At 42.9% G+C, this 27,117-nt stretch overlaps 1 protein-coding gene across 6 annotated transcripts; it reads right to left on the bottom strand.

The window, feature by feature from the left end:
• Nucleotides 1-371: 371 nt before the first annotated feature.
• LOC100193888 (uncharacterized) lies at nucleotides 372-12,773 on the bottom strand. 6 transcript variants are annotated; one of them, XM_035962055.1, is made up of 28 exons: nucleotides 12,613-12,720; nucleotides 12,129-12,317; nucleotides 11,840-11,980; nucleotides 11,578-11,757; nucleotides 11,379-11,492; nucleotides 11,096-11,254; nucleotides 9,690-9,867; nucleotides 9,461-9,581; nucleotides 9,247-9,362; nucleotides 8,979-9,135; nucleotides 8,770-8,879; nucleotides 8,612-8,681; nucleotides 8,460-8,533; nucleotides 8,251-8,346; nucleotides 8,077-8,172; nucleotides 7,845-7,972; nucleotides 7,512-7,746; nucleotides 7,238-7,402; nucleotides 7,078-7,164; nucleotides 6,835-6,981; nucleotides 2,972-3,079; nucleotides 2,653-2,832; nucleotides 2,446-2,574; nucleotides 2,274-2,369; nucleotides 2,002-2,187; nucleotides 1,750-1,916; nucleotides 1,060-1,318; nucleotides 372-657 (listed from the first exon to the last, which is right to left on the bottom strand). In XM_035962055.1, the coding sequence occupies exons 3-27, from the start codon at nucleotides 11,917-11,919 to the stop codon at nucleotides 1,108-1,110; spliced, it is 3,390 nt and encodes a 1,129-aa protein (XP_035817948.1). In that variant the 5' UTR covers nucleotides 11,920-11,980; nucleotides 12,129-12,317; nucleotides 12,613-12,720; the 3' UTR covers nucleotides 372-657; nucleotides 1,060-1,107. The 6 variants fall into 6 exon arrangements, with proteins under 6 accessions (XP_035817948.1, XP_035817949.1, XP_035817946.1 ...); XM_035962056.1 differs by having other exon boundaries at nucleotides 377-654; nucleotides 8,979-9,132; nucleotides 12,129-12,321; nucleotides 12,613-12,722; XM_035962053.1 differs by having other exon boundaries at nucleotides 380-654; nucleotides 12,613-12,773.
• Nucleotides 12,774-27,117: the final 14,344 nt, after the last annotated feature.

Below are 27,117 nucleotides of genomic sequence, written 5' to 3'. Positions count from 1 at the left end.
ATTTGTCGTGGTTTAGTTCAAAAATAAACTAGCATACAATAAATATTTAAGAACGAAGGTAGTACAACATTATGTTCCAAGTCTTGTGAGTATCCAAATTCCAATCAAATTCAAACTATTCTTTTGTACTTTATCTGACAATATTCTAACAATATTCGTATCTGAATTCAAATTAAAATGTGATAAATAGTGACATCCTAATTCGTATCCGTGCGCATCAAAATCCATCCCTACTCTGTAGTGCAAATTTCATGCATGATTGAGTATACATGTTTCTTCTGACAATTTCAACACCTTGATAGAAAAACTGCCAATCAAAACACCGACGCAAAAATCACCATGGTGAGGCAGTTCATAAAAAACGGCGGATCGGGGCCAATAGGCAAATGAAACAAGATACTTTCACTAAGTCATAAAATGTAGGAGCCAAACTGATAGTTGTCTACAGCTTATCTACTGATAAGAACTCCTTTTCACAGCACAGTAAACAAAGCAAAATGAAATACTAGAACTATCCTCTTCACTCGATACAGTCAATAGAAATATATATAAGCAACGGATAAACTGCTGTTGAGCTTGTTTTTATTGAGCCCATTGTCCGAGTCCCTTGGAACCGATCTGCCAAGGTTAGTTGCACCACCTTTTGAAGCCCATCTGCTGAACAGGATGAGGTTATGAACTGAACAAAAACTCTTTCCTGCAGATCTGAATTAACAATATGTTTCCTTTGGTATTCATCAAACACTGGGGGCTTTTGTTCAGCAGTAAGGGCGTGTTTGGGAAGGATTTTAGTCCGCTCAATCCCTTTCCAATTCACTTGCTCCCAAACAAGTCCTAAAAGAAGTATTCCCAAACAAGTCCTAAAAGAAGTATTACCCTGTCGAGCAAAAAAAACTATATTCTTGGTTCACACGATTATATTGATCATGTTTTTATCTAAATCATAGCAGTTTATCGGCCAAACTTCTAAACTGCATCAATACGTTATAAATGCTCTATACAAACATGGCAAGAAATTTAAAATAAAGTTCCAATTTGTTTCATTAACTTAAGATATACCTTGGTTAGACTCATGCCACGAAAAATCTACCAGTTCCATCTTCTCAATCATCTTTCAGGTTGATCAGAACTTGAAGCTCCATTAGGAGGCGGTGCGGACAAGTTGCTAGCAGACCCATTTTCTACCGGTGGAGGATTTCCCCATTTTCTATCTGATTCCAAAGGTTCCAACACAAAAACACCACCATCAGTCAGCCCTAGAGCAAACTGACTCGCTTCCGAAGGGTGTGCCGCAACCACAACAGGATGAACACTCGGACTACAAGAGAAAAATATCAAAGCAACCATCAGCAATTTGTTCAAAGTTGAACACGACTGTGTTAAACACATGAGTTACTTATTACAGAAACATTTGAAAGAATGAAGACTCATACAAAATGTATAAGATGCAAACATACATGCTGCAGACAATCAAGTGGCACTAAGTGGCAAAATCCCAATGTTACCTTTTCTGAATTAGGAGTAATATAAAATTCCCCCACCCCACCCCCGCGTGCAGCACATGCAGGAGTTATGTCCTAGAGACACACACAAGGTGATGCGGCAACTAGAACAGGCAGGTGTTACGAGCATGTTTGCTCAACTTTTATCTTAATTTTATAATCTCAGAACAAGAATGTCAATTCAATCGAAGACAGACGTCATTCCTGAAAACAATGCTAAAAACAAATTTTGTGTTTTATAGAATACCTGATATTTGGGGGGAGATACGAAGCTGGAAGAATCCGACATTGAAGTCTCAAACTCGATGCATTAAATATGCCAACAGTGGCATCCATAAAGCTTGCATAGATCAGTTGACTGTCACACGAGAATGCAGCATGTGTGATTGGAGGTGAATTCTCTCGAACAGGCCACTGTAAGTGAAGTTATGGTGGGAAATGAGAACATACTGAACTCCATTGCAAGTGTAATCTGCAGACAAGTGAGGAGACAGTTTACCTGCTTCACTGGTTCTAGTTTTGTAGTTTCATAGATGGCAATCTGGGTTTCATGCACAACAAGAAAGTGCATTTGATCTTGGTGGAACTGAACACGAGTGTCCAAGATATTAGATTGGCGACCTGACGGTATCTGCAAAAATCTGTTCTTTTGCTTTTCCCATCCATCCGTGTTCCAAACACATAACTAAAAGTGGAAACGGTTAAAAATGGTGAAAATATAATACAATAAGTTTGTCAGATATGATCTGAATTGACAGTTCAGTAAATAACCTGAGCATCAGCTCCGGAAGAGACTAAGACATTTAGCACATTTGAAAAGGCAAGACCCGTGATTCTCTTAGAGTGACCCCTGAGCTTGCTTTTGACCTGTACAAAGAATAAATAAGCCATATACTAACTGTGTCCTGTTCAATGGAAAGAAAAACAAAGCCACTGTGAATACCTCATCAATTCGGACATTATAGATTTGGATGGTTGAGTCATCCATTCCAATTGCAATTATGTTGTTATCTTGGGGGTGAAATGCAAGAAAAGTTGCTGCCGGCGGTGCAGGCATAAATGTTGTCATTGTCTGCAGTAAAAATAAAGATCAAAGATTGTTTCTACAAAAAAAAAAACTAATTGTATGTAAGTGTAAAGATTTACCAACCTTGAAAGTCATCATGTTAAACAGAGAGATTTTTCCTCCAGAAGCGGACATGACATATGAATCATTCTTCGACAAAGCAAAGCAGTGAACAGCTTCTTCAGGATTGTTGTCAGTCGTGTCATTAGTCATCAAAATGCCACTTGGTGGTTGCCATAGTGTGGGAGACACACTCGCGCTTGCCTATAAGATTGATGAATAGCAAACTGAACAATTTAGTAACAATCTACCATACACAATTTTCACCAATGATATGCAGAGAAGATGAGCGATCTGAACACTATTTATGCACATCTATATGTACATAAGAATCGGATCTCACCTTTCCAGAATTCCGATCACTGCGTGGCCATTTCCAGAGTAGATGAACAGCACTTGAAGTTAAAGCCAAGATAGCAAGACCAGAATTTGTGTAAATCAATCTCGAGATCTGCAATTATAAATTTCTTCAAACAACCTTATGATAAAATCAGCATAGTCAATGCCAAGGATAATTGAGAAATAAAGATCACAAGTCATATATGAGATGGCATCCATTCCATTGAATTGAACAAGCATCACATATATTGAACTGAAAAATCTAAGGTGAACATGCAGACAAGAGCTTAGGTGCCGTTTGATTCACATATTTGTAACATGATGGATAACCGATAAAATCAAATCATGTTTGTTTAAGTCCAACCGTAATCAAATACCACACTAGAAACTAATATCGACATATTCAAATTTGTCGTTTTTTTGCTATTTGGCCCTTTTTCTGAAAAAAAAAATCACGTTTGGCCCCTGGACGACTTAATGTCATTTTTGGACCCTTTGCTCGGCTCCGAGGTAACACGTCTCGGCGCCATGACTTATGGCGCCGAGGTACCGAATGTGTTGGACTTTGCATGCTGCGCTGGCGTCTACGTGGTCGAGCTCGGCGCCATAGATCGTGGCGTCGAGCTTGCTGCCAAAGCTGCCTGTCTGCGAACGACACGCCTGGCCCGGGACAGGGCGGCCTCACATGTCCATTTTTAAGGTGGACGATGGTCGACGGGCCGGATAGACAAACAGACACCTAGAACAAATAATTTGCATCGTGCTTCATGTGCAGTGCAGGTTTATCCCATCACGCCGATCGTGTCCAAAATCAAAATTCATTTGTCACTAACTCAACGTATGGTCGATGGACTGCCGTGGCATTATGAGATGGACCGCCGTGGCATTAATTATTCGTTTTTTTTGTCGTTATTAAATTAGAAAAAGAAACCAAATGTACACATGCACGACGTGTGGCGACACTCACGCTATATATACGTGCACGTGCTACACTGATTACATGCAGTGCATGAATATCTGCTGCTGTTGCTGGTAAAAATATACAAAAATATAGTCCTAATGTCGTCTAAGAGCATCTTCAACAAGGTAACTCAAAATAGTGTCCTAAAAATTAAAATACTACTTCCACCGTTCCAAAATAAAATATGTTTTACCTTTTAGTTGATACATACAATAATTAATCCATTTGACCATGGACATACAATTCAAGAGCTAAAACGATTAATATTTTTGGGACTGAGGGAGTACATTATCTATGCTGATGATGTGGTCCTGTTTGTTAAACCCATTGAGGAAGATTTGAAATGTGTTAGATTGATTCTGAATTGTTTTGGGTCGGCCTCCGGATTGGTTACCAATATGAATAAGAGTTATGCTATTCCTATCAGATGTGAGGAGCATGTGGTTCAAGAGGGCTGCAATGTGCTGAGGTGCAGTTTGGCCTCATTTCCTTATTCTTACTTGGGTCTGCCAATCTCAGACAGGAAGCTGAAGCGAAATGATCTTAAGCTGTGGATAGATAAAATTGCAGACAGACTCCCTAACTGGAAGGCTCGTTTATTGAACCTGGCCGGGAGGATAACATTGGTGCGGTTTGTCTTATCTGCCATCCCGATTTATCTCCTTGTTGCCATTAAAATTCCCAAATGGGTTATTAAATCAATTGACAAGATTCGATGAGGGTTTCTTTGGAAAGGGCGAAAGAAGGTGAATGGTGGAAGTTGTATTGTTCCCTGGGAAAGTGTGACAAGGCCACTAAGTTTAGGGGGTCTTGGTGTTCCTAATTTGCAATTGATGAGTTGGGCACTGCAGGCTAAGTGGCTCTGGTTAGAGAAGACTGATCCAACTCGGCCGTGGCTTGGTTTGAGTATCCCCGTGCAGCAGCAAGTTAGACAATTTTTTAAAGCTTCGGTGATCTCTGTTGTTGGGAATGGGACCAATACTTTTTCTGGTCAGACAGATGGTTGAATGGGCAGAGGATACAGGATTTTGCCCCTGAAGTTGTAAGTATGGTGAGCAGCAGGCCATTTAGTTCGAGAACTGTTGCTCAGGCGTTGCATAATTGGCAATGGGTTTGCGATATCACGAATCCTTTATCTTTGATTGGTCTACATCAGTATTTGCAGCTGTGGGATACTTTAAGTGGAGTGGTGCTTAATCAGGAGGAGGACAGACATGTGTGGGTGCATTCGAGCTCCGGTGTTTTCTCATCCAAATCTTGTTATTCGGCGTTGTTTATGGGAGCTATTTCTTTCCAGCCATGGAAATGGGTGTGGAAGTCGTGGGCACCCCCCAAATGCAAATTTTTTGTTTGGCTGGCGATAAGGAATAAATGTTGGACTGTGGATAGACTTCAGAGGAAAGGACTACCGCACCCGGTGGTCTGTCCATTATGTGATCAAGAGCAAGAAACTATCTTGCACCTCTTGTGCTCTTGCAGTTTCGCTAGACAATTTTGGCATGTTATATTTTCAGCTTTGAGGATGGGACATCTTACGCCTACTAGAGAGGCGGGCTCTTTTGTGGATTGGTGGGACAAGGTGCATAGGAGGGTCCCCAAACATATCAGAAAAGGTATCCATAGTCTCATTATCCTGGGGGCCTGGTGTTTATGGCTGCATCGCAATAAGGCGGTATTTGATAGTGTCAACCCTTCATTGAGCACCATTCATAGGCTTTTCTTGGATGAAGTGGAGTGCTGGTGTATGGCTGGTGCGAAGCAGCTCGAGAGTCTTGGGCTTCTGACTGCTTTTGCTAGGGCCAGGGCTATTCCTAGTGCATGAGGCTGCACTGTTTTTTTCTTTTTATTTTTGCCTGTTATGGCATTGTACTTTGGTCCATTTCGGACCTTTCTCTCTTTCAATATAATGATGCGCAGTTCTCCTGCGTGTTCGAGAAAAAAAAACTAAAACAAATCATGCCCCAACAGTTAAGCCCCTAAACCATGTATTTAGGAAGTAAATTATATGATTAAGAAAATGTTGAGGATGATGTAGAAAACAAGGATAGATCACTAGTCTAGGGTGTAGTATATTTGGGTCGCTTCACGGTGTGCGACGTACGTACTATGTATTGTGTGTCAAGTAGTACGCATCAATTTGATACTTTAGTATACCCTGGCCGAGAAAACACATAAAATCTAACTTTTAAAATCGATTTTTTTTTCTATTCATATATATGTCTTGGAGCTTGACAAATAAAGGTGCATCGCCATCGGAATCTGGTGGTGTTTTTTGATTGGTTACCACTGGGAGGAAGTGAGATCAACTGGCACATTTGCTTGCCTAGCTCGGCGCCGTGATCTATGACGACAAGCTAGGCCACATAGGCGCCAGCGTATACTATGGCCGCCAGCACACCAGTATCTCAGCGCCATGGGCTATGGCGCCGAGCCATGTTAACTCGGTGCCATGGCCTATGGAGCCAAGCAAAGGGTCCAAAAACGACATTAAGTCATCTAGGGGGCCAAACTTGAATTTGTTTAAAAAAAGACTAGATAGCAAAAAATCGGTCAAATTTGTTACCGCTGGTACTCAGGCGTTAATCATTATCATTACTATTTACGTAACATTTGGTGAACCAAACAGCACCTTGGTCCCCTAATGTTCCCCAACTTCATGTATAGATGAAAATGGAGGGCTGTTCCCCATCTTCAATAGTAATGGAGGGTTGTTTGGTTCAAGGTAATAATTAGTTAATGTTCCAAGCTCAAATGACAGAAAGATCTGCCATACCAAAAAATGAATTCATGTATACATGAAAATCATGCCCAAATAATGATGTGCCCCAACTTCATGAAATAAGTTGTGAAAAGAAACCATATTTTATAGATTAAACAGAGAAGTGGAGGGTTTAAGATATTATTACCTTGCTCGTTCTCATGTTGTCTGCCAGTTTAATTGATCTGCACTGAGTTGACTCAGTTATCTCCATAAGCTTCCACGCCTTTGACTTGTCCAGTGACTCATCAGCTATTCTAGGTTTTACATCAACCAAACTTCTGGTATCCCCATTCTGTTCATTTTCCAGAGTACAACAAATGTAGTTGGGATCATAGTTGTTTTGTAATAGAAGAATACAGGATCAGCTGAAGAGGTAATATGTGCAGACCATTGCAGTTACAGCTGACGGAGCACCAGCTCCTGAACTGCTTGCTGCAGCTGCATTTGCCGCAGCAGTCAAGGGATTTATTAGAGGCTGCATAAACAAGGATTGATTAGATGATGCTTGCAGATATTCTTCTCAGAATTTTTGTGGTTACAAGCATAACCTTTGTTACAGCCTCAGATGCATTACGAGAAGCATCAAAAGAACGATTTTCCAGCGTGCGCAGCAACCGAAGTCCATCAGCATTTGCTAAGATCTTGATGCCATTGTCAACGGTAGAGACAGCCAAAAGAGTTCCTTCCTTGTTGAAGCGTATCCGTGGACTTGCCTGATGATTATGGGCCATGTTAATACAACAGGGAAATTCCATACTGTATCGTATGCAATCAACTATTCAACATAACAAAGCACGCAAGAGAATAAGAAAAACAACTCACAATTAAGCCACCATCTGCATCAATGGTAGTTAGAAGACCCGTGCTGTCCATGTCCCATATCTTAATCATGAATTCATCCCCAGCGGCCAAAAACCTGTTCCGTGTGGTATCGAATTGCACGACACCCATGGATCGCTTACGAAATCCCTGATATGTTCTCTTCACTGCTCCTTCACTTTCATTCCATTCTACTAGATGTGATTCACCATCCTTGCTAGTCCCACATGAAAATAACCTATGCATAAAGGATAAAAAAATTAGTGGAAGGCTGGAAATAAAATACAGACACCCACATTCTCCTAATTTCAAGAACAGAAAAAGAAAAGCAGGAACCTTGAACCATCTGCGCTATATGCCATTGTAGTGCACCAATGACCTGGTGCATCATAGTCAACTCTAGATCCCATATTATCATATAGCCATGCCTTGATCTTCCCATCTAAAGCAGTCGAGAAGATGAACTGAACAATAATAAGAAAATAAAAAGGCAAAACCATTAGGTTTCGATGGTTCAAAATAACCAAAACGGCTATCAATTAGTCTGTTGTAATAACTGGACAAATACCTGAATATTTTCCTTGTAATGTGGACAAACTGAATAAACAGGAGCTTCATGTCCTTCAAATGTAAATTGCTTAGCTCCACTGGTGGCCTCCCATACCTATTAATATAAAATATTCAGAGCTTCATATCTGAACAAAATGATTAGCCCAGGAGCTAAATCATCACAGAAACTCACCTTAATTGTCTTATCATCTCCACATGTAATTATACATAACTGCTTATTTGGATGAGCAAATGCAATGTCATTTACACCACCAATATGTGCATCAATCTGAAGAAAGCAAGCGCATTAGTCAAAAATATGAACCAACATAGTCAACTATACAAAAGAGAACACACCAAACAACTATGAGGTAGAAAGAATTAAGAAACATGCAGTCAAACCTCCAAGTGTTGTCTAATATCGTCGCCACCATTATAGGAATAAATTTGTACAATATGCCTTGAATAAGCAACACCTATTAAAATAATAAATACATCAGAATTGAAGCCATCAAAAGGACAACAAAAACACTGATTAAATCATCTCATCTTACCAAACAAGGTTCCATCAGGACTCCATATTATGCGATTAACTGACACAGCTGGATCCTTAACCAGTGATGCCTGTTGAATGTTGATCAATTTATTATGTGTTATATGAAGGCTAATAGAATATAACAAGTGCCTGAAACACATAGTGCAACAAACAGACCTGGAGAATCATTGTACATTTACTGAGGTCCCAGACTTTGAAGTTCCTTACAACGAGTCTGTCTTTGGTACCAACATCCCACAATCCAATGTCGCCAACATTGGTACCAACTGCAGTGAGCCAAGGGTAAATACAGCATACTGAGATGGTAGAACAGGGACTAACCCAAACTTTTATAATAAAGAAGCATTAATACAGTAAGAATTTACCAAGAAGAAGAGTTTGTTGAAGTGGATGAAAATCCATGCTCATCGGTGTTGATCCTTGGCTCAAGGTCCGTGCAACAGTTTTATGGAAATCATCTTGTTGGTAATTATGGCTCTGCGGATAAGTCACAGGCAGCATATTCACCGGAAGATTCACCTGCTACGTTAGATCATCATAAGTGCATGATTAGGTGTAACGAACAGCACCAAGTACTAAGAGCAAGAATCTAGTAATGGCATTGCATATTTCAGGGCAAGATATCACACATACCTCCTCAGACATGCCAACTGGTCTAGTTCTCTTGGAGATGTGATCAGAATCTCCTGATGGATAATCCATACCAGGATTAGCAGTTGTGGGTGTTCTAGGATGCTTCAACAAAGCGGCTACAAGATGTAAAGACAGATAGATATAGTCAACAGACACACACACTACTATGATTCAGGCCATTTCATTATTCTTTGCAACAAGATGACATAAATACCAGGATTTGTAGGAGTGCCAAATCCAATGGCACCACCAGACACAGCAGGATGTGTTACTGCTGGAGGGTTTGACATCCACCCAGCCAGAGGTGGAACAGGTGTTGGTGAAGGTTGAAAAGGCTGTAAAAGACATAAGTCATATTCTAAAGAACTGTACCGAACAAGCTCTAAAGAATTGTACATATGAAGCAGCCAAATCCAAATATGATTAACATTTAACAAACTTACTCCATGGGCACCCAATGGAGGGAAACCTCCAGGTTTGGGCATAGATCCGAGTAATGGATTGTTTGCTGGTGATGGAGCACGTGCACCATTTGGTTGTCCACATGAATGATCAACAAATAGAGTCTTGATGTCAGGATTAGGCCTGGGATTTTTGCAAAGCTGGTGCTGCCAGTTTAAGCTGTCAAACATATACAGAATAAGGTTACCCCCCATATAAAATGAAAAAGAAGACTTGAACAGAGCTCTTATTAATATTATAATCTCTTTGCACAAATTAAAACATATAAACCCAGATCAAGAGAGACAGCATGCCAATCCGAAAAGGCAAGACACACAGCCCATCAATATGAGGAGTCAAGAGACAACACGCCAGTGTGAAACTAAACCTAGAATCACCTACTGCTAACCCCGATCATCTAAGAGACGCCACACAGGATCTTGTATATATGAAAGATAATCAATGTAACTAGCAACATATAACAAGAAAACAGAAGAGACCATGTAGTATGCAAAGATTTCAGAGTCAAGAAAATGAAATGAATTCAAATAAATAAGTGGTATCCCAAGGTTATAAAATCTTGGCTTGGGTACACCAACAGTCTTATCTACATTCAACTTCAAAGCATATCAAACTGCCTAGAAAATGTAAATACGAGAAAAAATAAGTAGTTAAACATTAAAAATTCCTGAGCTCAATGTCCATAACAATCAGCATGTAAAATCAATCATCATAACAATGTTAAAACAAGATCAGAAGCTAAATGTGTTTAAGGCCCTGTTTGGGATAGCTCCGGCTCTAGAAAATTTGGTGAAGTTGGTAGAGCAGGTCATTAGATGCTCCAGAAAATCATGGAGCTAGAGTTGTAAGTCTTTAGAAGACATTTAGATAAGTTATTTTATTTATCATTTAGATTAAAAATATTTTTAAAACTATTTAAATTGATATTATAAACTACAGCTCCACACTGGAGCTGGAACCTGAAGCCATCCCAAACACCCCCTAAGTATAACTAGTTGTGGTGAACCAAAAATGTGTATTACACAGATACTTTTGAAGATCAAATGTACCAGATCCAGATGTGTTTGGAAAAAACCTGTTAAAACTAAAGATATTAATTCCGATTTTCATGCTTCATCTGTGAACTTCCCAAATCATCAAAACTTCTTCTGAAGCCCATCAAAAGCCTCTTTAGCTATTCATGTACGCTAACTCGCTAAAGTTGGCCTACTTTTCAGGTTTTGAAAGCTTAAGGGTGTTGCTCAACTAAACAAATATTCTAAACCAAAATTGATATTAATATCAGATTCAGTTGCTAAGGCCATAAGTGTAAACTTACAGGAAAAAATAAAATGGTGTAATGTCTGAGAGTAAAGAGCACAGAGATAATTCTTTTACATGGGACTACCTCTGGTTAATAAGTGTCCGCAGCCTAGAATTCTTCAGGCTAGGAAATTGTAGCTTATCACGGAACAAGGGGTTAGCTTCAATCAGCTTCTTCAGCTCAACAAACATTATTGCTCTTGCAGATTTTGTATCGCCATACTTAGAAAGCTGCTCATTTTCCCTATTAACAAGGCAAAAGCAGAAATCACTTGCTGAACAATCCAGAAACAGCTAAAAGCCACGATAATAATGACAACAGATCAATGCATACAAAAAAAAACAAGGCTGGTCAGTCCGCGCTTTACCTAAAGTTCTCCAAGGTCAGAAGCTGTGTGATCTCCTTAAACAACTCCTCATTAAAGGATGCAAATACCTTAAGGTCCTTGACCAAGATTTCAACAGCCTTTGACCGATCATGCCTGATAGGTAAGCAAAAAAAAACCTGGTCAGAAAGGCACACCACTCGAGCACCACAAACAACGCTGCACAACACCCTCCACTTACTTATCAAGAGCCTCGAGATACTTCTGTTTGCGGATCTCAAAGAATATCTTCATGGAGTAGCGGTTATCGTCGACCTTTGTGAATCCACCAAGGTAGCGCTCCACCTCATCCCAATTCCCATTGACGACCTCGTCCTCAAAGTACTTCATGTTGAAATAGAATCCGGACTCCTGCTCAAGCCTAAACAGCAACAAGAACGCGAACTGAGCGAGAAATGGACACTAAAGACAGGTCATTTTCATCTTTGGTTCAAATCACACACTTGTGGACGGTCTCTTTGAATTTCTCCTCATCGAGGAACTGCAGAATGAGGAAGACCAGCTCCCGGCTGAGCGACGACATCCTCCCTCCTCCGCCTCACCCACGTGGAGGCGGATGCTCCTAGGGTCACCCTATGGGGTCTCTGTACAGTACCAGGACGGAGTCAGTGTAGAGCTCCCCCGACTTCTCCCCCATGGATTAGAATTTGATTGCCCACGGCGAGCAAGAGATCTCCCACGATAAATAAATCTCAGGGGGGGAAACATCGAAGCAAAGTTAGGGTTCCTTACCGCAACCCTAGGTCCAGTCGGATCGCCGCCCCACTCCTATGCAGTGGAAACCGACGCCTCAGGGGCGAGGCAAAGGGCGGCCAGCGGAAGGGGAAGCTGGCGGCGGGGTCGCCGGCGACGAAGCGAACGAGGAGCAGAGAGAGAAGATGCGGTGCGATCGAGTCTTTGAGGTCTAGCGCAGGTCCAGGTCTGCCTGACATGGTGAGCCCGAAAGCCCAGAACGGTTATTAGTACTAATAGCTTTCCCAATAAATGTCTTCCGTCCATGGCAGAGTGAGAAAAAACAAAGCCATGGCAGCCTTCTGAGCAGAAACTTCAAAATAAAACATCGATATTGTCCGAAGCTTGGACTGGGAAAGAGCACGGAACTCCGCATAACCGCATAAATATTTTGCCCTAATTTTCACTCGGCTTCAGATCTGTGAAATAAAAACAGACAAAATCTACATGCATCTAAAAATAGACGGGGAATCATGGCTATCACCTAGGAAGCTCTCGATCGATCCGATCTCGCCCTGGGAACGACTGCCGGGCCGAGTTGTTTACTACGGAACCGCCTGGTAGAGGGAGATAATCACACCACCGAACCAGGTTGAGGAGTAGAAACTGTTAGGACACCGAGTTGAGCGATAATTTATACTGCTAGGATATGAGACAGTCTGATATGTGCGCTGACTTATCAATCTGCTTATCTAGTTATTGCCTGTGATAAGTCAAGTTGGAGAGAGTGGTAGGGCGCGCGGGGGCTATGGACATTGACGCGGCCACGCGGGGGAATGCCCGAATCCAGTGGTGGCTGTGGCCGTGGCTGAATTTCAGGCTCGCGATTGAGAGGCACTGTATCGGACTCGACCCATCCGCTTGCTGCGTATGCACGATAGTGTTTCTTAGTTAAGAAAAATTAATAATAGATTATGAATAAGTTTAAAAATAGTATTTTATGATTGTAATGATTATATGAGGAGAATTTAAGAGCGATGCACGAAAGAAAAAGTATGAGTGAAATCTAGGTGACGTAACTGTACATTGTATTTTAAGGGAAAAAAGAGGAGAACGTTGTGATCAATCTAATGAAGATAAAGATTTTTCTCAACCGGAGAAGAATGATTTGGTTTCAAAAGGATCCGAAAGGCAATTTTTTCAAAAGGATACGAGAGACATTTTCACACTTAACATCGGTGACTTTGGAAGCTATAGAATAATTATTCCGTCATAGCAATTAAAAAAAAGGCTCAATCCACGTTCGATCTCTATTGCGTCCAAACGGATCTAAACGATAAGATATGTTTATCTTCTTCTTCCTCGAGACGACTGGGGAGGGGTACGCAACTGATGAAGAACATTGTTGAGACAAAAGTGATCATCGTTGCCAGCTTAAGCTACAAGCAATTGATGAAGAACAGGGTTAAGTTTGTTAGAAGCAACCACATGTCAAAGATTTTCGCTTAACAACAACACTAGTGCACTAGCAAACAGCTACTGAGATGTGAGTTGTGACATTAATTGGGATTGTTGTTCTTCTACACCAATACAGTCTAATTGGCGAAGAAATAAGAACAATGATGACTAATAACAACGGCAAAAAGATTTGTTTACCTGGAGCAATGTATAAGTATCCATAAGAACCAGCAATGTGTGCACATGGTGTTTCCTTACTGTTAAAGCCGGATGGAAATGGGCCCAACGAGGCTATCCATGTCTTCACAATTACATGCATGCATTCGTTCATCCACCTACGGCTTCTATCGTACCAACACATCCCGTCTCTAGATACTTCTAGCTGACATTTGGTCTTCGTTTCGTCTACTTGCTTGGGAGGACCCTCGCTTCCTTCGCCTCTCTAGGTTTGCAGTCGACACTCTCCGTCCTCGTTCCTCTTCCTCTGTAATACTCAAAAATGTAATAAAGAGGATATAGATAATCTCAATGGTTTGTGTCCTCTCCTATTCATTACATGTGATCAACACTAGTTAAAAGTGGATAATTAGAACGAAGAACACATAAATGACTTGTGCATCATGCCGGATCTTATTTCGTGTGCATTTTTGTGATGATATAAAATATAGTAAACAAGAAAAATAATAAGATAATAGACATCAGAAGTAGAATTAAGCCCTAATTTTGAAAATAGGGTTTGGAAAATAAGAAAAAGAGAAATGATATAAAAATATAAAAACATAGATATCCTTAAACTTATTACTGTTAACTGCACAAATATAGTGTAAAAGATGAGCCACAAAGTTTGAATTTAAACTTGAATTCAAAATTTGGGATTAGAAAAGAATTAGGAATAAAAAAAAAGAAGAAAAAAAATGCTGGGACTCGTCTTGGGCCGAATTTGCCCTGGCCCAACTCCCCACCACGCTACTGTTCTCACTAAGCCGTGGGGCCCACATGTCAACGGTCTCAACCGGAATATGCGCGCGCCACTGGCTACATTTTTCACTGAAGCCCGGGTCCCGTTGGCGAGCTCAGCACGTTATCCTGGATCCACCTCCCTCTCGCTGACTGCGGGCCCGAATGACAGACCATCTTCCTCCTCGTATCGTTGCGCCTGATGCCGATGTCCGCGCCCCGCAACAACCCGCCGCGCAGATCTCGGGCCGACCTACCGGTCACCGCCTCCTCCTCGCTCGGACTCGGGGAAAATAAATACCCACATGTTCTCCCCTGCTCCCTCAATCCTCGAAGCCGAATGATTCCTGCGGCAGGGATCCAGCGTCGGGGGAAACCACCACGCCATAGCTGGGTTGAGCCCCTAGAACATCGAGTCGCTAGGTAGCGCTGAAAGAGAGAGAGTGCGGGCGCCATGGTAGGCCAGCCTCGCCGTCGACCCCCCCGGCACGTTCCTCCCTCGTCGCCAGTGGAACTCCCTCCGCTTACCTAACCATCCTTGCCCTGCGCCTTGGCTCTTGGACGTCGTGCTCATCCATGGTAGCAAATCCACACCCTCGTTCCCAAGCTCCTGCTCCACCGTACCCCTCTGCTCCTGCGCGAGGCTAGTCCGGCTTATGCTCTGGCATAGCGTCCGCCGCGGTGGGCTCCCTGGCCGCCGTGGGCCCCTTGCCGCGCTAAGAGAATGAGCCTCGACGCTGCTCCCTCTCTTCCTCGGTCCGCACCCAGCCACCGGCGTGGGATTAGGCAGGGGTGTGAGGAAGATGAACATGCCTGGTCTGTTGATGCTTTACCGGATGGTGGAGATCATACTGGGAACACCTCATCGTTCTGTTGAATCGGAACCGTGGGATGCTGAGTGAACGGCTGAGATCATATTGCCAGATACCCCTTCGCGAATAAATGTGAGTCATCGATCCATGATCATGTGAATCCCATTAGATCTCTGTTATTTTAAATCCATACCCTCGATATCAGATCTTAGGGCCGCTGCTGGATATCGTTCCAGTTGGTACCGATTTAATCGTGGTCGTAGAATCCTGATCGGGCGGCCCATATCCAACGATACCCCTTCACTAGCTTCTTTTGCGATTACACCCCTCCACTTTTCCCTAAACTAACTCGCAGTACTGCTCGGGTATAGTTGTGTCTGGAAAAATTTATATCTTGGCCCCTGAACTTTCTGGAATTTGACGCCCGGTCCAGTGAACCAAGAAAATAGTAAAAATAATATAGTAAATACTTTTTAGTACATAAATAAACCTAGAAACTCAATAAATTCATAGAAAATTCATATTAAAACATTTTTGGTCCATTCCAGTGGCATTAATTTTGTGTTAATATTTTCCACCCACTAGTAACACTATTTAGCCATGAAACTTGAATTAAAATTGTTCATTCGAATTAATCTGTTCTAGGTGCTAAATAACTTCAGAAATTCATAACCCAATAACCGTAACTCCGTTTTGATCCATTCTAGTTGCATCAATCTCACAATAATAATTATTATCATATGGTAACTTTGTTTTATCATGAAATATAGGTTAAAATGTTGCACTTACTCTATTCTATATTTAACCATGTAGATCTTCGGAAAACCATAACTTAATAATTGTAGCTCCGAATTTAGTGGTTCTTGTTCCCACGATCTTGTAGCAACGCATAGATCATTATTACGTAAGTTGTTCTTATGTTTGGTGTAATGTTAATTTTTCCTATACACTGTTTGTTTGTATTGCTACGACTAGCGCGAGGCTACGAGTCACCTGAAGATCATCCTGGTACCTGGAATCTCAAGACCCAGGCAAGTTGTGCCCTTGATCACTTCTTTTTACCCAGCCATGTTCTGATTAATCATAATGATCTGCATAGGTTAATTTTGATGGGACCCAATAGGTTACCCTAGTTTGATTATCTTTATACCTTGTTACCACTGAACTTTTTGGGTAGTACTTGCTAGTGCTTTATGTGGTTTTGAGAGCACCTAGAGGGGGGGTGAATAGGTGATCCTGTAAAAGTTCAAAACTTAAGCCACAAAAACTTGTTAAGGGTTAGCACAAGTATGGCCAAGTGGCTAGAGAGAACTCAAAACACGATAACCACAAGAAAGCAATCACAGAGTTGACACGGTGGTTATCCCGTGGTTCGGCCAAGTACAAAACTTGCCTACTCCACGTTGTGGCGTCCCAACGGACGAGAGTTGCACTCAACTCCTCTCAAGTGATCCAATGATCAACTTGAATACCACGGTGTTTTTCTTTCCTTTGATCTTTTCCCGTTTGCGAGGAATCTCCACAACTTGGAGTCTCTCGCCCTTACAATTGAGTTCACAAAGAAATACGGAGTAAGGTGGGAATGAGCAACGCACACAAGACTCGAAAATCAGAGCAACAACACGCATACAAGTCGCAACAAGAGCTCGCAACGCAACACAAAGAGTTCACAACTCCACAAGAGCTCTATATGCTATCACAACGAAACGAATGCGTGAGATTGATGTCTTGGTGCTTAGAAGAGTTGTAGGAATGCTTGGTATCCTCCTCCATGCGCCTAGGGGTCCCTTTTATAGCCCCAAGGCAGCTAGGAGCCGTTGGGAACAAATCTGGAAGGCCATCTTTGCCTTCTGTCTCGTGGCGCACCGGACAGTCCGGTGCACACCGGACACTGTCTGGTGCCCGATTTGTTTCCTTAAACAGCGCATCCGACCGTTGCTGTCAGAGTCAGATCTGCGCACCGTTGGCGCACCGGACATGTCCGGTGCACACCGGACAGTCCGGTGCTTCCTTCCGACCGTTGGCTCGGCCACGTGTCGCGCGCCGATCGCGCGGCCGACCGTTGGCCCGGCCGACCGTTGGCTCACCGGACAGTCCGGTGCACACCGGACAGTCCGGTGAATTTTAGCCGAAGTCGCCGGAGAAAAAACCCGAGAGCGGCTGGTTTGCTCCGCGCTGGTCTGGCGCACCGGACACTGTCCGGTGCACACCGGACAGTCCGGTGCCCCAGCCCGAAGCAGCCTTTGGCTGTACACAGCCACTCTCCACTTCTTTTCTTTTCTTCTTTCTCCTGTTTCTAACACTTAGACAAGATGTTAGTACACAAAACTAATGTACTAAGGCTTAGAAACATACCTTTACTTGTGATTTGCACTTTGTTCATCCATGAGCATATTATCACATTTAAGCCTTTGTGTTTGCACTCAATCACCAAAATACTTAGAAATGGCCCAAGGGCACATTTCCCTTTAAATCTCCCCCTTTTTGGTGATTTATGCCAACACAACATAGAGCAACTAGAACAGGTGCAAAATCACTTCAAATAAAAACTGACTTTGAGTTTTATTCAAATTTTGGCATATATGGATCATCTTTTGCCACCACTTGGTTTGTTTTTGCAAATCAAACTCAAATCTCTATCTCTAAGTCAAACACACATGTTGAAGCATAACGAGAGTCATTCCAAAAGAGATTGATCAAAGATTTCAAAAACTCCCCCTATTTCCCATAATCAACACTTCTCCCCACAAGAAGCCAACTTTTGACAATAGAGACAATAAGAGACAATAAAAGCTTTTGACAAAACAAAAACTCTATTCTACTATTTTCAAAATCTCTCAAGTGGTAGCTGATCCATTTATCACTTTGGCCTTTATTTTCTCCCCCTTTGGCATCAAGCACCAAAACGGGATTAATCTTGGCCTTCTAACCCCATTGCCTCACCAAAGTCTTCAATTAAGAGCAAATGGCAATAAGATTTCATGAGATGAACTTGGAATTAGTTACCCTCTCATCGGAGTGCAGTGGAAGTCTTTCATGGTCCAAGTCCACCTTTTCCCTTTCAATCCTCCTTCGAGACTAAATTACCAAACTCAAGCACATGGTTAGTCTCAAAGGGTCAAGTTGTAACACATCTCCCCCTAAACATGTGCATCACTTTGCAACGGACTTGTGAGGTCCAGGGAGTGTTTGTACAACTTGAGCACCATAATAAGCAACATAATGCAAAAAGGAACATGATCAAAAGCATAACTACATGTATGCTACAATTCAATCCAGGTTCCGCGAATCTAAGACATTTAGCTCACTACGCAACCTGCAAAAGGTCTTCTCATCTAGAGGCTTAGTGAAGATATCGGCTAGCTGGTTCTCGGTGCTAACATGAAACACTTCGATATCTCCCTTTTGCTGGTGGTCTCTCAAAAAGTGATGCCGGATGTCTATGTGCTTTGTGCGGCTGTGTTCAACAGGATTTTCCGCCATGCGGATAGCACTCTCATTATCACATAGGAGTGGGACTTTGCTCAGATTGTAGCCAAAGTCCCTGAGGGTTTGCCTCATCCAAAGTAGTTGCGCGCAACACTGTCCTGCGGCAACATACTCGGCCTCAGCGGTGGATAGGGCAACAGAGGTTTGTTTCTTAGAGTTCCATGACACCAGGGACCTTCCTAAGAATTGGCACGTCCCCGATGTACTCTTCCTATCGACCTTACATCCAGCATAGTCGGAGTCTGAGTATCCAACTAAGTCAAAGGTAGACCCCTTTGGATACCAGAGCCCGAAGCAAGGCGTAGCAACCAAATATCTAAGAATTCGCTTCACCGCCACTAAGTGACACTCCTTAGGATCGGATTGAAATCTAGCACACATGCATACGCTAAGCATAATATCTGGTCTACTAGCACATAAGTAAAGCAAAGAACCTATCATTGACCGGTATGCTTTTTGATCAACGGACTTACCTCCTTTGTTGAGGTCGGTGTGTCCGTCGGTCCCCATCGGAGTCTTTGCGGGCTTGGCGTCCTTCATCCCAAACCGCTTTAGCAGATCTTGCGTGTACTTCGTTTGGGAGATGAAGGTGCCGTCCTTGAGTTGCTTCACTTGGAACCCAAGGAAGTAGTTCAACTCGCCCATCATCGACATCTCGAATTTCTGCGTCATCACCCTGCTAAACTCTTCACAAGACTTTTGGTTAGTAGAACCAAATATTATGTCATCGACATAAATTTGGCACACAAACAAATCACCATCACATGTCTTTGTAAAAAGAGTTGGATCGGCCTTCCCAACCTTGAAAGCATTAGCAAGTAAAAAGTCTCTAAGGCATTCATACCATGCTCTTGGGGCTTGCTTAAGTCCATAGAGCGCCTTAGAGAGCTTACACACATGGTCGGGGTACCGTTCATCCTCGAAGCCAGGGGGTTGCTCCACGTACACCTCCTCCTTGATTGGCCCGTTGAGGAAAGCGCTCTTCACATCCATTTGGTACAACCTGAAAGAATGGTGAGCGGCATATGCTAGCAAGATTCGAATTGACTCTAGCCTAGCCACAGGAGCAAAGGTCTCCTCGAAATCCAAACCTGCGACTTGGGCATAACCTTTTGCCACAAGTCGAGCCTTGTTCCTCGTCACCACCCCGTGCTCGTCCTGTTTGTTGCGGAACACCCACTTGGTTCCCACAACATTTTGCTTCGGACGAGGCACCAGTGTCCAAACTTCATTGCGCTTGAAGTTGTTTAACTCCTCTTGCATGGCCAACACCCAGTCCGGATCTAGCAAGGCCTCTTCTACCCTGAAAGGCTCAATAGAAGAGACAAAGGAGTAATGCTCACAAAAATTAACTAATCGAGATCGAGTAGTTACTCCCTTGCTAATGTCACCCAGAATTTGGTCGACGGGATGATCCCTTTGAATCATCGCTCGAACTTGGGTTGGAGGTGCCGGTTGCACTTCTTCCTCCATCACATGATTATCTTGTGCTCCCCCTTGATCACATGCCTCCTGTTGATGAACCTGTTCATCGTCTTGAGTTGGGGGTAGCACCATGGTCGAGGAAGAAGGTTGATCTCGTTTATCTTGTTCCTGTGGCCGTACTTCTCCAATCGCCATGGTTCGTATAGCGGCTGTCGGAACATCTTCTTCATCTACATCATCACAATCAACAACTTGCTCTCTTGGAGAGCCATTAGTCTCATCAAATACAACGTCGCTAGAGACTTCAACCAAACCCGATGATTTGTTGAAGACTCTATACGCCTTTGTATTTGAGTCATAACCTAACAAAAACCCTTCTACAGCTTTGGGAGCAAACTTAGAATTTCTACCCTTCTTTACTAGAATGTAGCATTTACTCCCAAATACACGAAAGTACGATACATTGGGTTTGTTACCGGTTAGTAGCTCATACGATGTCTTCTTGAGGAGGCGATGAAGGTAGACCCTGTTGATGGCGTGGCAAGCAGTGTTAACGGCTTCCGTCCAAAAGCACTCGGGGGTCTTGAACTCTCCTAGCATCGTCCTCGCCATATCGATGAGCGTCCTGTTCTTCCTCTCTACCACACCATTTTGCTGTGGTGTGTAGGGAGCGGAGAACTCGTGCTTGATCCCTTCCTCTTCAAGGAACTCCTCCACTTGAAGGTTCTTGAACTCGGATCCGTTGTCGCTCCTTATCTTCTTCACTTTGAGCTCAAACTCATTTTGAGCTCTCCTGAGGAAGCGCTTGAGGGTCCCTTGGGTTTCAGACTTATCCTGCAAAAAGAACACCCAAGTGAAGCGGGAAAAATCATCAACAATAACTAAACCATACTTACTCCCTCCTATGCTCAGATAGGCGACAGGTCCGAAGAGGTCCATATGCAGCAGCTCCAGGGGTCTTGAAGTGGTCATCACGTTCTTGCTGTGATGCGCTCCTCCCACTTGTTTACCTGCTTGACAAGCTGCACAAGGTCTATCTTTTTCGAAATGCACGTTAGTCAAACCTATCACGTGTTCTCCCTTTAGAAGCTTGTGAAGGTTCTTCATCCCCACATGTGCTAAGCGGCGATGCCACAGCCAGCCCATGCTAGTCTTAGCTATTAAGCATGCATCTAGACCGGCCTCTTCTTTTGCAAAATCAACTAAATAAAGTTTGCCGTCTAATACACCCCTAAAAGCTAGTGAACCATCACTTCTTCTAAAGACAGACACATCTACATTTGTAAATAGACAGTTATACCCCATATTGCATAATTGACTAACAGATAGCAGATTATATCCAAGAGACTCTACTAAAAACACATTAGATATGGAGTGCTCATTAGAAATTGCAATTTTACCTAAACCTTTTACCTTGCCTTGATTCCCATCACCGAATACAATTGAATCTTGGGAATCTTTATTCTTGACGTAGGAGGTGAACATCTTCTTCTCCCCCGTCATATGGTTTGTGCATCCGCTGTCGATAATCCAGCTTGAACCCCCGGATGCATAAACCTGCAAGGTAAATTTAGGCTTGGGTCTTAGGTACCCAACTCATGTTGGGTCCTACAAGGTTAGCACATATATCCTTAGGGACCCAAATGCAAGTTTTATCTCCCTTGCATCTTGCCCCTAACTTCCTAGCAATTACCTTCATACCCGTTCTACAAATTGCAAAGGAAGTATTTAAAGCACAATAAATTGTAGAAGGTTCATTTGCAATTTTCCTAGGAGCATGAATAACATTCCTTCTAGGCACATGATGAATAGCATTTCTTTTAGGAACAACATTTCTCCTAGTAACATTTCTATCATACACATAAGAGGAACTAGGAGCAAACATGGCATGAGAATCATAAACATATGAATCAAAAGCATCATGACTTACATTTCTAGTTTGTCTTCTATCATGATACAAAAATGCATGGTTCCTTTTAGCACTAGTAGCCCTAGGGGCCTTCCCTTTCTCCTTGGCGGGAATGGGATCCTTATGGCTTGTTAAGTTCTTGGCTTCCCTCTTGAAGCCAAGCCCATCCTTAATTGAGGGATGTCTTCCTATTGTGTAGGCATCCCTTGCAAATTTTAACTTATCAAATTCACTTTTGCTAGTCTTAAGTTGGACATTAAGACTAGCCACTTCATTATTTAGCTTTGCAATAGAGGCTATGTGTTCACTACAAGCATCAATATCAAATTCTTTACATCTATTGCAAATAGCAACATTTTCTACACAAGTTGTTGATTTACTAGCTATTTCTATCTTAACATTCAACTCATCGTTAATGCTCTTTAATTTAGAAATTGTTTCATGGCATGAGGATAATTCACAAGTAAGCATCTCATTTCTTTTAACTTCTAGAGCATGAGATTTTTGAGCTTCTAAAAATTTATCATGCTCTTCATACAATAAATCCTCTTGTTTCTCTAAGAGTTTATCCTTCTCATTCAATGCATCAATTAATTCATTAATTTTGCCAATTGTAATTCTATCTAGACCTTTAAATACACTAGAATAGTCTATTTCATCATCGTCACTAGAATCATTATCACTAGAAGAAGCATAAGTAGAGTTTCGAGTACTTACTTTCTTCTCCTTAGCCATGAGACACGTGTGACGCTCGTTGGGGAAGAGGGCCGATTTGTTGAAGGCGGTGGCGGCGAGTCCCTCATTGTCGGAGTCGGAGGAGGAGCAATCCGAATCCCACTCCTTGCCTAGATGCGCCTCGCCCTTGGCTTTCTTGTAGTGCTTCTTCTTCTCCCTTTTGTTCCCCTTTTCCTGGTCACTTTCATTATCAGGACAGTTAGCAATAAAATGACCAAGCTTACCGCATTTGAAGCATGATCGCTTCCCCTTGGTCTTAGTCTTGCTCGGCTGTCCATTGCGACCCTTTAGCACCGTCTTGAATCTCTTGATGATGAGGGTCATTTCTTCATCATTAAGACCGGCTGCCTCAATTTGCGCCACCTTGCTGGGTAGTGCCTCCTTGCTCCTTGTGGCTTTGAGAGCAAAAGGTTGCGGCTCGTTGATCGGTCCATTCAAGGCGTCGTCCACATACCTTGCCTCCTTGATCATCATTCGCCCGCTGACGAATTTTCCTAGGACTTCTTCGGGCGACATTTTGGTGTACCTGGGATTCTCACGAATATTATTCACCAAATGAGGATCAAGAACGGTAAAGGACCTGAGCATTAGTCGGATGACGTCGTGGTCCGTCCATCGCGTGCTTCCGTAGCTCCTTATTTTGTTGATAAGGGTCTTGAGCCGGTTGTATGTCTGAGTTGGCTCCTCGCCCCTTATCATCGCGAATCGTCCAAGCTCGCCTTCCACCAACTCCATTTTGGTGAGCAAGGTAACGTCATTCCCCTCATGAGAAATCTTGAGGGTGTCCCAGATCTGCTTGGCGTTATCCAAGCCGCTCACTTTGTTATATTCATCCCTACACAATGAAGCTAGAAGAACAGTGGTAGCTTGTGCATTCTTATGGATTTGCTCATTAATGAATGAAGGGCTATCCGAGCTATCAAATTTCATTCCACTTTCCACAATCTCCCAAATGCTTGGATGGAGAGAAAATAGGTGAGTACGCATTATGTGACTCCAAAATCCGTAGTCCTCTCCATCAAAGTGAGGAGGCTTGCCAAGTGGAATGGGGAGCAAATGAGCATTTGAGCTATATGGAATGCGCGAATAATCAAAAGAAAAGTTTGAGTTAACCGTCTTTTGTTTGTCGTGGTCGTCGTCCTTTTGGGAAGAAGAGGACTCATCGCTGTCGTAGTAGACGATCTCCTTGATGCGTCTTGTCTTCTTCTTCTTCCCATCTTTTCGCTTGTGGCCCGAGCCCGAGTCATTGGACTTGTCATCCCTTGGCTCGTTGACGAAGGACTCCTTCTCTTTGTCGTTGATCACAATTCCCTTCCCCTTAGGATCCATCTCTTCGGGCGGTTAGTCCCTTTTTGAAGAGAATGGTTCTGATACCAATTGAGAGCACCTAGAGGGGGGGGGGGTGAATAGGTGATCCTGTAAAAGTTCAAAACTTAAGCCACAAAAACTTGTTAAGGGTTAGCACAAGTATGGCCAAGTGGCTAGAGAGAACTCAAAACACGATAACCACAAGAAAGCAATCACAGAGTTGACACAGTGGTTATCCCGTGGTTCGGCCAAGTACAAAACTTGCCTACTCCACGTTGTGGCGTCCCAACGGACGAGAGTTGCACTCAACTCCTCTCAAGTGATCCAATGATCAACTTGAATACCACGGTGTTTTTCTTTCCTTTGATCTTTTCCCGTTTGCGAGGAATCTCCACAACTTGGAGTCTCTCGCCCTTACAATTGAGTTCACAAAGAAATACGGAGTAAGGTGGGAATGAGCAACGCACACAAGACTCGAAAATCAGAGCAACAACACGCACACAAGTCGCAACAAGAGCTCGCAACGCAACACAAAGAGTTCACAACTCCACAAGAGCTCTATATGCTATCACAACGAAACGAATGCGTGAGATTGATGTCTTGGTGCTTAGAAGAGTTGTAGGAATGCTTGGTATCCTCCTCCATGCGCCTAGGGGTCCCTTTTATAGCCCCAAGGCAGCTAGGAGCCGTTGGGAACAAATCTGGAAGGCCATCTTTGCCTTCTGTCTCGTGGCGCACCGGACAGTCCGGTGCACACCGGACACTGTCCGGTGCCCGATTTGTTTCCTTAAACAGCGCATCCGACCGTTGCTGTCAGAGTCGGATCTGCGCACCGTTGGTGCACCGGACATGTCCGGTGCACACCGGACAGTCCGGTGCTTCCTTCCGACCGTTGGCTCGGCCACGTGTCGCGCGCCGATCGCGCGGCCGACCGTTGGCCCGGCCGACCGTTGGCTCACCGGACAGTCCGGTGCACACCGGACAGTCCGGTGAATTTTAGCCGAAGTCGCCGGAGAAAAAACCCGAGAGCGGCTGGTTTGCTCCGCGCTGGTCTGGCGCACCGGACACTGTCCGGTGCACACCGGACAGTCCGGTGCCCCAGCCCGAAGCAGCCTTTGGCTGTACACAGCCACTCTCCACTTCTTTTCTTTTCTTCTTTCTCCTGTTTCTAACACTTAGACAAGATGTTAGTACACAAAACTAATGTACTAAGGCTTAGAAACATACCTTTACTTGTGATTTGCACTTTGTTCATCCATGAGCATATTATCACATTTAAGCCTTTGTGTTTGCACTCAATCACCAAAATACTTAGAAATGGCCCAAGGGCACATTTCCCTTTCAGGTTTTGGGTATGAAGATACATTACTCATGATTATACTTTTGTTATCCGTTGTTATTTATCGTTCATGATAAGATCATTATGTTAATTGGAACATGGAGCGACCACCCGGGAAAACAGTGCTACCACATGGGTTTAATGGGACGCCCTTGGCCGATTAATTAGGAAAGCTAGTGGAAGACTACCTTACCCGAAAGGGGCAAGGGCAGTAGGGGAGTGGTCAGTGTAGGGAGGCCCTCAGGAGGATTTTGCTGCGATGGCGGTCCTGCAAGGGATTCCTGCATTGGAGCTTCCTATAAACTGTAGCGGGTTTTCTGAAGCTAGTGGAACTTTGTAAAGGCCTCGTAGTGTTACCCTGCCTCGCCTCCTCGGTAGAGGTGTATGGGAAGTCGCGATCCCTTGGCAGATGGGTAACATGACTTGTGGGTAAAGATGCGCAACCTCTGCAGAGTGTAAAACTGGTATACTAGCCGTGCTCACGGTCATGAGCGGCTCGGACACTCACATGATTAAATTATGGAACTTAAACTCAATTTGTCATATGCATTGCATCGCAGGTGAGGTTGTTACTTTTGTTCTACTACTTAATTGGGTTGGTATTTACTTACACTTAGTAACTGCTAATAAAATTTTGACCAACTTTAAAAGCAATGCTCAGCTCTAACCATCTCCTTTGGTAAGCCTTACACTTCACGTGAGCTCCCACCTTTGGCGAGTTCATGCACATTATTCCCCACAACTTGTTGAGCGATGAACGTATGTGAGCTCACTCTTGCTGTCTCACACCCACCCCCACAGGTCAAGAACAGGTACCGCAGGATGAGGCGCTTGGAGGATGCTGCGATGTGTTCGTGAGAGGTCTAGGTCGTCGTCTCCCAGTCAACTTTGGGTTGCTGGACCGTTGTCTCCTTATAATGTAATTATTTATTTTGTACAGAACTCCTATTATATAGTAAAGATGTGACATTCGATCCTGTGCCATGATTCATCATATGTGTGAGACTTGGTCCCAGCACACCTGGTGATTATGTTCACACCCGGATTTTGGACATATAGGCATAAATATAAATAAATAAAATTCATAAGATAAAAAAAACTAGATTATCCTCCATTAAAGTGGTATCAGAGGAATGTTGACTGTAGGACGAAACCTAGATAGAACTGGACAACCATTATCTACTTACCTCTGCTACTCTGATTCTTTTCTAAACTTTTCTTAATCTTTTCTCATCTATTTCCGCTTTACTCTGATTATTCTTACCTTTTCTTTCTAAATAACAAATGTGGATTTCACACTTTGAAATCTCGTACCTAAAGTGACTCTTAGGACTAGGAGACCTACTCTTAGGAAAAAAACAAAACTATTTTTATAGTTATCTATTAACTTGAATGTTTGTTCTTATGATACTTGTTTGATCTGGATCTTTTATTGAGTGTGATGAGTTGTGGAGTAGTGTCCACAATTGCATCTACATATACTTAGGCATATATATATATAAGATAACAAATCAAACTTAGATTGTTTGTCATTAAAAATGTATCTACCTTAATAGATCCACCTTATCTTAAAAGACTCTCTCTTATCTTAATAGATCCATCTCATTTTAAAAGAGT

Source organism: Zea mays, chromosome 9 (assembly GCF_902167145.1).
Source record: "Zea mays cultivar B73 chromosome 9, Zm-B73-REFERENCE-NAM-5.0, whole genome shotgun sequence".
In the NCBI taxonomy this organism is placed as follows: domain Eukaryota; kingdom Viridiplantae; phylum Streptophyta; class Magnoliopsida; order Poales; family Poaceae; genus Zea; species Zea mays.
Note: the sequence above shows the minus strand (reverse complement) of the source record. Positions and strands in the feature narration are given on the sequence as shown.

What these genes read in the sequence shown, in the direction of transcription:
- LOC100193888 (XM_035962053.1), bottom strand. Translation starts at nt 11,919, where the DNA reads ATGTCGTCGCTCAGCCGGGAGCTGGTCTTCCTCATTCTGCAGTTCCTC. An exon ending in CGGACACTTATTAACCAGAG is followed by an intron (nt 9,868 to 11,095) that starts GTAGTCCCATGT and finishes TATGTTTGACAG; the next exon opens with CTTAAACTGGCAGCACCAGC. An exon ending in CTTCCGGAGCTGATGCTCAG is followed by an intron (nt 2,188 to 2,273) that starts GTTATTTACTGA and finishes TTCCACTTTTAG; the next exon opens with TTATGTGTTTGGAACACGGA.